The sequence below is a fragment of the Medicago truncatula genome, chromosome 4, assembly GCF_003473485.1.
Source record: "Medicago truncatula cultivar Jemalong A17 chromosome 4, MtrunA17r5.0-ANR, whole genome shotgun sequence".
NCBI classification, from domain to species: domain Eukaryota; kingdom Viridiplantae; phylum Streptophyta; class Magnoliopsida; order Fabales; family Fabaceae; genus Medicago; species Medicago truncatula.
This window is the reverse complement of record NC_053045.1, coordinates 58,803,022-58,817,138: the sequence shown is the minus strand read 5'-3', so window position 1 is coordinate 58,817,138 and position 14,117 is coordinate 58,803,022. Positions and strand designations below refer to the sequence as shown.

Below are 14,117 nucleotides of genomic sequence, written 5' to 3'. Positions count from 1 at the left end.
TTTTATTCAATCATGAAGAGAAAATTGGATGAAGAGCATTGAAGAGTCTGTCGTTAGACCTTTTATTTTCTGTATTTACTTAGATGAAGGACATTATGATTGCAGTTGAGCAATGTAAAATGTAAATCAAGCGCAGTGGCGTCACATCAGGCCATCTTCAATCCAAACCTATAGGCAAAACTTACTGAAACAGAAGTATAACTCGTTTCTGGCCTTCAGCTAGTTATATAGAAATCAAACAAATTATTCGTTGTAGAACAAATAAGTTAGGGAATGGGGAATTCACTTTTGGAGCAGCGAATCCGACATTCACAAGTTAAGTAGACCTGAACCCCAATCAATATGTAGTTGCAAAAAATGAGTGAAATAAGATTGTAACGGAAGAAAACGAATATGTAAAACCAGAATAAATCTACCAACAATTTCAGGGTGTCAGAAATATTATGCATGAGTTCAACTGACCTACAAATTACTAAGATAAAATTTGAGTCTGTAAAAGTTGTCCTGGCAGAAGTTTCAACCAACAATCGACTATGCACCAACCAGACAGAAACTACAAATCCTAACAATGTTGCATGATAATAATACAAGAGAGAACGAAACAACTCCATGGACCTACTCATCTTATCTCTGAAAAGTTTTCAAAGAGATGATATTGATCTAATTGACCTATGGTTGACTTGTTAAGTCCTCAAGCATATAATAGACCCAAGTCTATTTTTTTGAGGGTCTCTCATCATCTTCTCCTCCATCGTCGTCATCTGAATCATCATCTTTATCTGACCTCTTCCTTTTTGGTGGAGCCTCAGCAGCCTTCTCATTGTCATCATCTTCATCAGCACCTTCATCTTCCTCACCATTTTCTTCCGGTTCAAAATCACTAGATGCTTCCTCCTCTTCAGCGTTGCCTAAAGGGCGCACAAGGTAGTCTGTTCCCAAATCCTCCTACATCATTTAATCCTCATAAGTAAAATTGAATTATACAGGTAGCAGAGATTGGCAAGTGGCAACACAACAGTTGTGTGAGACAATAGATGTGAGTAACTCAAATGCAAAAAAGACTTGCAGCAAAATTGAATTACACCGGTAGCAGATTTGAAACATAATAGATGTAATTTATGTCACATATTATTGAGTTCATATCAAAATATAAATGAAGGAATTATAAAGGTTTAAGACTGAAGAGCTGAACAATTCATAATGATATCATACACTTAAGTATTATGCAATTAGTAGTTAAAAAAATTCAGATGAAATTAAGATCTATAATGTTGTCTGTCATTTTTTATCAGTACTGCCTAACATACTGCATAATTCTAAATCAAGAAATTCTACTAAAGACTGGGAAAATTGCTAGCTCTCACGTCTTAACAACTACTCATGAACAGAGTAAATAAAATAAAACTAAAAAAAACTACTAAGAATACTAGATTCAAAATTGAATAATAAAAACAAAATCTAAAAAAACACAGAGAGTTGCAAGTTCTGAACATATGCGAAAAATAGATCGAATATAGTAAAAATCAACAGAGACAGTTGCAAGATCTTAACAATTATCTGTTCATTATCATGAACAGAGTAAATGAAAAAGCCGAAACAAAACCCTTACCCTAACTCAGAATAGACTCAAAATTGAAAAATTAAAACGAATTTAAAGGAAAGCTAAACCTATGAATGAAATTAACAAACAATCTAGATTCTAGAATTCAGATTAACAATTTCAACAAATTAGGGTTTATATAAAAACAAATATATATAAGTCGGTTACCTCTTCATCGTTCTCCTCATCATCATCATCGTCGTTCTCATCATCGTCGTCGTCGTCGTCAGGGTCACCACCACGCTCACCGGCACCTGCTTCTTCATCGTCGTCATCCTCATCTTCATCATCGTCATCTCCGCCAGGAGCATCATCGTCATCCTCTTCATCATCGTCCTCATCTCCGTCGTCATCACCGTCATCATCTTCGTCTCCGTCGTCATCACCGTCGTCTACTTCCTCCGCGGAATCATCTCCTTCGTCATCTTCATCACTCAAAACGATAACCTCTTTCTCCTCAACTTTATCCTTCGAATCTTCTGTAACCTTCATCTTGAAATTCAGAAATAATTGAAATTCTATGTTCGAGAAAAATCGATCGAAAATCCAGCACTGGGAGAATAGAGAAGAACACGCTCTTCTTTCCTTCGTTTCTACAGTTACTCTCAAACAATGATCTCAGCCGTTGAAGCACGAATTCACGCGGATCGATGACGTGGCATTTAATCGGACGGTCTTTGTACTACAGTGAAGATAGTGTGATTACGCACTGCGGCGCCCGCGACTTTTGTTTTAACTGTCACTCGAGTTAGGGTTTTTTCTGGGCTTTGTTCATTTATATCCGGCCCACGTCTTCTGTCAACAAAATTCACAATTATTCTCATTTTACCTTTATTTATAAAACAAATTGAAATTAATTAATCCTCCGTCCCTAATTGTATGTCACTTTATAAAAAAATATGTGTTCTAAATTGTATGTCACTTTAAAATACCAATGAAACATTAATGTTATTTTTCCTATTATATCCTTAACTATTTATTACTCTTTCTTTTTTCAATTCTTTCATTTATCATTCCCATAACATTTATTAAGGATAATTTTGTAAAACAACTCATAATATCTCTTTCCCACACAATATTACTTACATTTCTTAATATGTGTGAAATGTCCAAAACATCATACAATTTGGGACAAAGAGAGTCTTTATTATATACAATATGGTACTAGAGTTTATAACTTTTGACTCAACTGGCTATATCGATTGTTACCAAAAACTGGCTATATCGATATCGTTAAATAAAATATCTTTACTTATATTTGAATTTGTGACATTACAATTGAGTGTGTGAATTTTATTATGCGTTTGTCACTTTATCAACATATTGATAAAGATATGATGTCGCGTTAGGGTTTCAAGAGAGCATGAATTTAAAACCTTTAAATTTTGAGGCGAGTTTGATATAGTAATTGGCAATATGTAAGTAAATTAATGGCTAAATTAATTAAAATTTAATTTAACTAATTTAGTTTGTGGAATAAAAATAAATAGATGATCATGAAAATTTTAATGAAGTATAAAAGGATGGGTTTTGAATGTGATTGGGGGTGGGAGGCTAGGCCGCTCGTCAGGGGCCTATGGCCCGGCCTACTGAAAGCTCATCCCTACCTAACTCGTTTAATAAATAGGCTAAGTATGAGCTTTTTAAAAAGCATATTAATTAAAATGGGTTAGGCTTAGACGGATAAAAAAACTTATCATGTCTATCAGGCTGGCCCGTATACGAGTATATTATATTTCCCCAAATTTATTATTTATATAGCAATGCAAAAACAAAAAAAAAAACAGTTCCTTCAAATTCTCATATTAAGTTGGTGATTTTTTTTATCACATTGAAAATTTTATGCATTTTTTTCCTCCTCAAGTGCTGATTTTGTTTTCAGTTTCTTATTGTTTGAAAGCTTGTTGAGTTATCATTAACTACACATATTGTTATTTGATTTGTGTGAACTTTTGAGGCTTGGTACTAATATGCCTAAGGTTAAGTATGATTATCAGATTAAGTTTGAAATCCTTCTTGTTATCAGATATAATTATTCTTGAGTTTCTATCCATCTGTAAATTTTACGACTGTGTTTTATTAGTTTAATATGTATCTAATTATTGTTTATCTCTCTACATTAAGTGTGTTGCACAAATTGAAAAGAAAGAAAAATGGATGACTGAACTCTATTTGAAATTTGTAACACAAACTAGGCTTTTAGACAGGCTAATAGGTCAGGTCAGGCTTTTGAAAAGGCCAGACTCAAAATAAAGTGTTTGACAAGTAAAAGACCAAGGCTTAAGCCTTAGTTTTTTCAACTAGGTCAGACCTATTTAAGCAAAGTCCGGTTCGGTCCGGATCATTCCCACCCCAAAATGAGATAGTAACATTTAAGAAGTATAAAATTATAGTTAAGCCCAACATTATAATATTATTTTTCTTTCAAATTTTTATTTAAGCTAAATTCAAATAATCTTCTTTCAGAAGGAATTTCGACCTCTAATACTTTCGAGCGACCATAAAAAAATGTTGGTCCTCTGAAATCTCTCCCTATGGGCTTCCCCTATTTAAAGAAGTCGGCATATGGTATCATGGAGGAGGTTAATCGGTTTGGAAAGCATGTTTCTCATGTTCCCATGCTTATTTTGTCTTTATTATATATATATTGGACTGGTGATTTAAGACTTGTTTGATACGCATAAAATTTAGATTAGAATACAAGTCAAAAAGTAAGATATTTTTCCTTGCTCAGAGTTTCCCACGTTTGCTTGAACATAGAAATCAAGTTTCAATTTTAAAAATTTTGAGTTTACACAATTTGTTTTAAAGAAGTGTGAAACTATTACTTCATAAATCTTAAACCAAAAATATCATAACCTCATCATGTCTAAACTACAAGAAGGGGTTTAATTTATGATAAGCTTAACCACGAAGATGAATGAACAGATAGATAAAATAGAGTTAATGGTAGATTACAATCCAAGAAGTAAAGAGGTGAGCTTGAAGTATCACCAAAGTAATCATAACTCTAAATCACTAAGAACGAGCACTCATGCTCATCTATGGAGAAGATGAGATGGAGTGAGAACTCTATGCTGTTAACCCTATCTAAAACTTGGCCACTAAATTCACAATGTAAATTTTCGGACCCCTTACACTACCATGTGATTATCCTTTTATAGTACGAGGCTAACCAGTACAAGTTAGGTCCTTTGGTCATTTATGCTATGAGTTGTCCTTGCCTTATCTCATTAACGCCATACATGTTCTTTTATTCCTTGCACCACCAATCATTGCTACCAGCCCATAGAACTTACTCATTAACAATCTTTTATAAAAAGGAATAGTAAACTTTTTCTCTATTAAGTTTTTTTTTTTTAGTCCTTATAAAATAAAAAGTTTACATGACTATTTAGTAGGGATTAAAACAAAGATTAACCTTATTAGAAATTGAACTCAAACCCTAATATAAAATGAAAAAAAATATATTTTAGGAGTCAAGATTTCATGAAATATCAGAGAGAATCACAAGCCTCGTAAAATTTTTAAAATATAATTTAAATATCCCCTGCCAGATAGAGAATTTAGAATTTAAATTATCTAATAGTACATTGTTCAACAACTTCATAAAAAACTGTGTTTATACTGATTTTTGGTAAACAGCCGCTGATTTAAAATTAGTTACTTGCAAGATCAACCAGTAAATCTTAATGACATATTGTATTTGTTATTTTCCAGAAATTTATATTTGTTCTTGAAGAACTTAGAAAGAGTATGAAGATAACTGTCAAATTTAACCCAGTTAAATCCGTCGAAGTTATTTCTAAGCGAAAGTAAGATAAATTACTTAAAAGAAACAAGTAGATTGCAAAGACAATTAAGAGAACAAACTTAAATTGCATTTATTGAATGTAAATTGGTACACATGTTCATACATTATAACTTGTGACTCGTTTGTCTCTTGAATGCGGATAGCCTGAGTGTAAGTTTTGTGTATGATTGGTTTGTGACCCGTTTTTCCTATGAAAAAATATTATTTATACTAGGAGAATAACTACCTACATTAAGATTTGAAACTATAATCGCTAGAAACGGATAAAAGACATCTGTTCGATTTGAATTTCAAATATTTGTCTCTTGGAAGTATCCGTTGTTTGACCTCATATGGAACTAAACTTTCTTCGATACCCTTCTGCTTGTCGAACCGAAACTATGCTTCGAGCATTTCCATCAAGTCTAATCTTTCGACGAAACATCTAGATGTGAAAGTAACGTTGATTCTTTCGATCACGAGGTCAACTTTGGTTTGACTGCATTTAAGATAACCCTTTAAAAATATAGGTTAACAAACTGACAGAGTAATTTTTTTTACTAAATAACTAGCGTGCACCAATTTTATTTTGTTAGAGACTAAAAATTGTATTTTTTTTTTCTTTCAAAGGGACTAAACTATATTCTACTTTTGTGAGGACTTGAATAGTTTTGCACAATTTAAAAAGCTTATTTCTGAGGGACCTTATTCCGTGTTGTGGTGAGCACTTAGTATTTTGTGTGAATGCATTTTGGTGGCGTTTTGCCTATTTGTTGGTCATGAGTTGATGGGCTGTTGACCAGTCACTTATTGGACCGTTGAGATCCCAACGTCCGGTCTATAACAAAACCAAATCATAACATATGAGAAACATTAATCTAACATATGCCACAAAGTCCAGTACTCATATAAACTCAATGAGAACTTTTATAGAATCACATTTTTTTTCTCTTTTTTTATTGGACTTGCTTTATAAGAAAAGACAAAAATTGTTTCATCAAAGAGATTGTTGATGAATGTGTTGATATTTAGTAGTATAAAATAGGGTAGAGCGTTGATCGGGTTCGGACCGAAAAATTGAATTCCAGCCAAAACCAAGAAGCAAAAAACATCACCCACTTCCGCCCATTCCCTTGATCGGTTAAGTTGGTTGACAGTTAGATCAGGTGACCGGCGAGTCAGTCGGATTTATACGGGTAAAAGGCAAACTAGAAACTACGTGCATTGTAGTCTTTCTAGATTAGATACGGTTCAAACACTTCAAAGAGATGTGTGTTTCTCTCTCTGTAGCTTACTGACATGGTTTTGTTTTGAACACTTTGGAGAAGAAAACCTTTCATTGTTTGTTTTTTTGAATAATACTACTACCAAATGCCTGCAAAGCATGTGAATGTTGGACAATCCCTAAAAAGTTTTGTTTCTCAGTCGGTATTGGATACCGTTAAATTAAGTTATTGTCACTCGCAACCGTCCAATCGAAACCATATGAAATAGAGGGCTTTCACCCATTGATTTCCCAACCCGAATCTCAGATTTTTCCATCGGTTGGGATGGGTTACAGTCGGTTTAGAATATCTTGCTCAACCCTAGTATAAAATACTCTCTCCAAAATAAATTACACCCTCCGATCACTATCATAAGCAACATTTTATATTTTAGATTCATTCAATTAACGATGTATATGATCTTTATTATAGATCACATACATTATTTAATAAATGAATTTAAAATACTAATTTTTGTTTATAACAGTGATCGAAAGATGTAACTACAAAAAGAAATTCAAAATTTTAAAAAAAATTATGCCAATATTTCGACCAAATTTTTTGAACTTTATTTATTTATTTTGGAGAAGTATATAATTAAATAATCAATTCTCCTATTTTAGAGGTTGACTCGGATGAATCCTGCGACCTCTTGTCAGCATTGAAGTGGGTGACAAAGCTACATCTCCTTACTTCCATAAAATAAATAAATAAATACACACTTCCATGCTATTTATAAAAAGGGTCATGTTAACCTGTGCTCTAAGGGCACATTTTAAGCAATTCAAAAATAGAAATATTTTCTTGAATTTTGTGCATTCAATTAATTAAAAGTAAAAAAATTAAATTCAAATACATTTATTACAACAAATTATTTCCACTTTTGGCTCATTAACTTGTGCCTTAAGGGCAAGTTAACATTTTCCTTATAAAAAACGTTTGATTCATTCCATAAATAATGTATTTGATTTATATAGACCAAATACATCATTTATGGAATTAATAAAAAAAGTCAAATGTTTCGTATAAATATGATAGGAAGGAGTACTCAATTCGTCTTAAACTGTCGCAATTTTATAACGTGTACTATTCACATATCTTACTTTGACCATATTTTTTAACTAATATATAATTAAAAAATGTTATCATGTAAAATGTTGTTTTGATTTGCCTTGATGAATATTTTCAAAATATCAAATTTTAATAATTTTTTTATTATATATAATTAAATATATTAAAGGTCAAAATTGTGTATTGACATTTTTACAGTGATTCACAGCGAAATTTATTTTAAATGGAGGGAGTAATTAAGTCTAAAAGATACTCCATCCGTCCCATAATACTTGACACAGTTGACCCTATTACGCATACCAATGTATAATTTTGAACTTAAATATTTTGAATAATATATTAGAAAAAAATATGAAAATTTAATATTTTGAAAATACTCATCGGGACGAATCTAACGACATCTTATATGATATTATTTATCTTTATATATTAGTAGAAAAATATGATCAAAGTAAGTTAGATCAAAATTGCATATTTTTAAATAGATTATCTATTGGAGGACAGAATTCAACATTTCTTTCAACAAAAAAATTACAGAATTTAATGCTAAAGGAAATTTGACTACTTTTTTTTTAAAGGGTTGACTACTCATTTATCCATGATTAATTAATGAGAAAAAAGATACATTGAATTCAACATTTCTTTCAACAAAAAAATTACAGAATTTGATGCTAAAGGAAATTTGACTACTTTTTTTTTTAAAGGGTTGACTACTTATTTATCCATGATTAATTAATGAGGAAAAAAAGAAGATTACAGACACACATTACATGAAGAAATACTAGGCATGACAACAAAATTCATACCCGCAGTTATCCGCCCAAATTAGCCCTGATTTGACGGGCTTCTCCGTTTGAGTGGGTTTGAGTATGAGCTTGGGTTTACCCCGATTTTAAAATACGGATACGGGACGGGTAACGGAGATATAGATACCCATCCGGAACTCATACCCAAACCCGTTCCATTGTAGAAATTTACTTTATTATCTATTTATATTTGTCATGTTATAAAATTTGCAATTGATATTTAAAAAACAACCAAATCATTCACTCAATGAAATGTTAAAATAAGAATATTATTGGATAATGCATTACAAAATTTCCTTCGAGGCTAAAAAAACTTTTTTTTTTATTGAAAAAAATAATTCATTGTGGAGATGGGGATGGAGCGGAGATACCCAAACCCATTGCGGATGGAGATGAGATTCAATTCCTCATCCCCGTTGGATTAGGTAGGGTAATGGGTAAGTATATGTGAGTTGGGGATGGGGTAGGATAATGGGTAAGTATATGAGAGTTGGGGATGAGGATAGGGATGGAGACGGGAAAGGTAAAACCCGTCCCCACCCCGCCTCAACGTCATGCCTAAGAAATACGTAGTTAGTCACAATGCTAAGAAAAGGTTATTTGAATACATTTATAAAAGGTTAAATATATTTTTTTACCAAAGGGGCCAAACCATATGTCACTTTGAATTAGTGGTATACAATTTAATATTTCTGTCAAAAAAGAAGGACAAATTAATTTTATCAAACCGCCTGTGTAATTTTTTTTTTTTACTAAATAACTAATGTGTTCTAGATTTATTTTGTTAATGACTAAAAGTTGCATTTTTTTTTACCAAAGGGGCCAAACTGTATGCCACTTTTTGTGAGCACTTGAGTGGTTCTGCACAATTTACTAAAAACTGTTGACTGATTTTTTTTACTAATGTTCTCTATTCAAAACTAAATGTGTATTTCCATATAATAAAAAAAACTCAATGTGTATTTTTACTCTTTATTATTCAATAATTTAAATAAGAGTTAAATATGTTTTTTATCCCTATAAATATATTAAATTCTTTTAGTCTCTCTAAAATTTTTCTTCACCTTTTAGTCCCTATAAAATTTTCAATAACTACATTTGGTCCCTATTTTTAAGTAAACATTTTTCTATTTTTTAATGAAATTTCCCAAAAACGTGTAGAATATTGTAAAAAACACTACAAAAAAAAATATTTTTTTTAACAAAATACAAATCACATATGAATTTTTAACCAAAAAAATATAAAAATTCATATTTAATTCATGTTTTGTTAAAAAGTTATATTTTTTTTTGAGAGATTCTTATAATATTATAAATTTTCATGCAAAATTTTATTCAAAAATATGGATTCTACATATGAGTTTAATTTAAAGGAGGGACCAAAAGTGAAGATGAAAAACTTTTAGAGGACTAAACGTTGAAGAATTTTTTTAAAGGGGCTAAAACAAAAAATAGACATATTTATAGTGAGCAAAAACATATTTAACCCTTTGAATAACATGTTAAATTAAAGTTTGATTGAAAACAAAATCCTTGTTTTTTAAGGACAATATAATATATTTTTTCTCTAAAAAAAAAAAGGATAATTTAATATTTCTGTGAAAAAGAAGGAGAAATTAATTTTATCAATTGACTAAGGGAGAAGAATTGACTAAAGTCAAAGCATAATTTCAGGCCTAATTTACGAAGCAGAATCCTAGTATAAAAAGGTCACACCATCCTCCTCTTTGATCATATGCAAACTTGTCTTGTCCTCTATTTTCCTTTCCCATTCTAAAAAACATGACAATGTTTAAGCCATTTGCATTATTCTTTCTCATCTTGTGCACCTTTCTTGTTGTAACTCAGTCCAGAACTATCCAACCAAACGATGCCAATCTAATTCAACAAACTTGCAAAAACACTCCAAATTATGCACTTTGCATTCAGTACCTAAATTCTGACCCTAAAGCACCTAGTGCAGATATCAGGGGTTTATCATTAATCATGGTTAACGTAATTAAGACCAAAGCAACCGCTACCCTAAACAAAATCCGTCAACTTCTTAAAACGAGTCCTCCTAGTCAAAAGGGCGCACTTACTTCATGTGAGAGTAAATACAATACAATTATTGTAGCTGATGTTGCTGAAGCCACTGAAGCTTTGCAAAAAGGAAACCCAAAATTTGCAGAAGATGGTGCAAGTGATGCTGATGTTGAGCAAGAAGCCTGTGAGGGTGGATTTTCTGGAAATTCACCACTCACTGCTGACAACAACGTCATGCATAATGTAGCAACGATAGCAAGAGCTATTATTCGAAATTTGCTATAGCCATTTTACTCAAAATGTTTCATTATGCAATTTACATTCAATAAATTAATAAAATCATATTATATCATAGTACTCGGTGCTTCCTTTTAAATTGAGAAATTAATTATAAATGTGTCTAGCATACATGACAAATCAAATTGCACCATGATATCTCTTCGGTATACATGTGTATGTGGTTTGGCTCGGTATTGTTTGATTTTAAAAATTCAATCCGAAATTTAATCATAGTAGTTTTCGCAAAAGGACATCCAAACACATCCATTATTTTTTATTTGTTTTTCAACGTGACTTAAGTCATGTGATGGGTACTTTGGTCAGTTTTCTAACTTTTTTTTTTTCCTGGTTTGAAACAGAGAAATGGCAAGGGCCAAAGTCAATTGTTCTTGCGTTTCTTCTCCCGTAACAAATAGCACGTTTTTGTGGAGAATGTAAGCAGCCTTGGAAATACAGTTTGTAGGAAGAGGTAGCTCTCTAACTAACTATGGGGAAAAAAAAAGAAGCTTTTTGGAATAAGATAACAAGCTTTGACTGTTTGACATATCGGATATTTCACAACATAATTCGTGCCCGTGATAATTCCAATTTACTGTCCTAGATGTCTTAAAAAGCAGAAATAGTTGACCATATTTTATTTAATTTTGTTAGTTTTATGTCAATAAATGCCCAAAATTGAAGTGTTTAGTATGTGTCGGGTAACATTTTGGTTGACACCCTAATATCATCAAAGTGCTACCGAAAACTTTCTCGTAAAAGGGGTTATAAAATATTCAAAAGTGTGTACTATATAATTGAACAATTCAACATATACAAGACAATAAGAAACAATTAACAAGTAAAACAACGTGTAAACGAGGGAATTATAGAAGATCAAACAAATAGTGTCTACCATATAATCGAGTACACCGTTCGTCATATAAAACATATGTTTGATACAAAAAAAAGTACAATGAATAGAGTTAGTTTTGTAAAATTGATTCAAGTTAAAGTGAATTAAACTAACAGCCAAGTAGCCTTATCCCACACTAAGGGCTTGTTTGGATAAACAACTTATTTATAGCTTATAGCACAAGAACTTATCATGATAAGCGTTTATGTATAAGCTTACAAAAGCTATTTTTATAGGATAAGATAAAATAATGTTAAATTGTTTTTGTATATGCTATAAGTTGTTTATATAAGCTATATTGGAGAAATTATGAAAATAAATTGAAAAAAGCTTATGAAAATTGTCATTAACTGTTTTCATAAGTTCTCTCAAACAGTCTCACAAAACTTAAGCGAGTAGGTAAACCCAAGTCCAAATAAGTCAATCCAAATAGGCTCTAAATGGGGTTGGATACATGGAGCGGATTACGCCATAATATGTTATCATAAACCATATTCCGATCCAACTCATTAATCTCTAGATCTTTCTAAATAATTTCTCTTATAGTTTTTCTAGGTCTACCTCTGCCTATAGTGATCTAACTATCCTTCATTGGATCTACTCTCCTTACTACGGAATCTACAAGCCTTCTCTCTACATGCCATAAACCACCTAAGCCTATTTTCCACCATCTTTTCAACTATAGGTGTTGCCCTAACTCTCTCTCTAATGTTGTTATTTCCAATCCTATGTCATATAGTCTTGCTACACATTCAACACAACATCCTCGTCTCCGCTATACTTATTATATTCGTGTGTTGGTTCTTCACCACTCAACACTCTTTTCCGTACAACTTCACCAATCTTACAGCCGGTGGATAAAAAATTTCCTTCAACTTGAGCGGCATTTTCCCTTCAAAGTGAATTATATATATATATGTCGTTGATTACAAAATAGCCAAAAGTAAGTTGGCAATACAATTAATTTCTCTTTATGGAAATGGAAACACCAAATCCTAACTTGAGTTGAAATATTGAAAACATAGTAACCAAATAAAACATATGAACGAAAGTCCGAGCTCTCTTAGCATGTTGGGTACTGACCGAACTGATGGTAATATTTCGAAAAGGACATTGCAAGCAAGGAGAGTAAGCAGAAGTCCTTCACATCATCACAATATAGGGAATCCTTTATACTATCAACGACGACAACAATAACAACCAAACCTTATCCTACTAAGTGGAGTCAGCTACATTGATCAAGGGCCCGTTTGTTTTAGATTCTAAAAAAAATGGATTTTCCTTTGTATTTTTAAAAATGGATTTTTTTTTTAAATTTACTCAAAAATAGTAAAAATTATTTCAAACTCATTTGATATAAGTTAAAAAAGATTTTGACATTCACTAACTTAAATATTCATAGTTCGAGATTTTACATAGTAAAAATCACATATTTTTTCAAAATGACATCTTTCAAAAATAATTTTTATGAAAAGCTATTTGAAATAGCTTTTTTTTAAGAGATTTTTTCAAAATTTTAGTATAAAAAAAAATTATAACCAAATGATGAAATACTTAGAATGATATTTTAAGATAAACTATTCAAACAAATTTTTCATTTGAAGCTTTCCTTGAAAATTTCTTTGTTAAAAAAATTATAACAAAATCACATTACACTAACAAAATCTATTTTAAAAAAAGCTATAACAAACGGGCTCTAAATGACGTCATAGTATTTTATCATAAACCAAATTTGGATCCAACTCATTGACCTCTAAATCCTTTCTAATGGTTTCTCTAATAGTTTTCCTAGGTCTTCCTCTACCTCTTCTAACTTGACTCTCCTCCATTTAATCTACTCTTCTTACGATGACATCTACGATCTTCTTTCTACATGCCCTTTATACTAACGTATAAGTTTTATTCCAGCTTTAAAAGAATACTTCCTCTAGAAGTAATTCTTACTAATATACGATTGGCTTAATTGCACTTTTCACCCCTATCTTTTGCCAATTGTACGATTTTGCACCCCATGTTTTTAAACGAGCGATTTTGCACCCCATCTTTTTCCCCCTTTCTGATTTGGAGGCCCCCCATGTGTTTTAGTGATGATGTGTCTGATTTTGATGACGTGTCTTCATTTAATGTTTGCCACGTGTGTAAATGTAATTTTTAAAAAACAAAAAATTGATTTTGGAAATTAAAAGAAAATGCAGATCTTGTTAAAATAAAATTAAAATTAAATAAAATACAAACAAAAACCAATTAAAAAAATAAAATTAAAACAAAACCAATTAAAAAAACCTAATTATTTATTTTAATTTTTTTCTATTTGGATTTTATTCATAGATTTTTTTTAAACAAAAAATATCGATTATTGGTTCCGTTCATGGTAGAGCTGTCAATT

The 14,117-nt window shown here is 31.3% G+C and overlaps 2 protein-coding genes across 2 annotated transcripts; one reads left to right on the top strand and one right to left on the bottom strand.

Annotated features, from left to right (window-relative positions):
- Window positions 1-380: 380 nt before the first annotated feature.
- Window positions 381-2,341, bottom strand: LOC11412749 (prostatic spermine-binding protein). Its single transcript, XM_003609778.4, has 2 exons — window positions 1,769-2,341; window positions 381-945 (listed from the first exon to the last, which is right to left on the bottom strand). Exons 1-2 carry the CDS (start codon window positions 2,090-2,092, stop codon window positions 715-717), a joined length of 555 nt encoding a protein of 184 aa, XP_003609826.1. The 5' UTR covers window positions 2,093-2,341; the 3' UTR covers window positions 381-714.
- A 7,901-nt stretch (window positions 2,342-10,242) lies between these two features.
- Window positions 10,243-11,331, top strand: LOC11413214 (cell wall / vacuolar inhibitor of fructosidase 1). The gene has a single exon (XM_003609777.3). It carries the CDS (start codon window positions 10,318-10,320, stop codon window positions 10,843-10,845), a length of 528 nt encoding a protein of 175 aa, XP_003609825.1. The 5' UTR covers window positions 10,243-10,317; the 3' UTR covers window positions 10,846-11,331.
- Window positions 11,332-14,117: the final 2,786 nt, after the last annotated feature.

Coding starts and splice junctions, on each gene's coding strand:
- LOC11413214 (XM_003609777.3), top strand. CDS start 10,318: ATGACAATGTTTAAGCCATTTGCATTATTCTTTCTCATCTTGTGCACC.
- LOC11412749 (XM_003609778.4), bottom strand. CDS start 2,092: ATGAAGGTTACAGAAGATTCGAAGGATAAAGTTGAGGAGAAAGAGGTT. Junction 946..1,768: donor ATGAGGAGAACGATGAAGAG/GTAACCGACTTA, acceptor TAAATGATGTAG/GAGGATTTGGGAACAGACTA.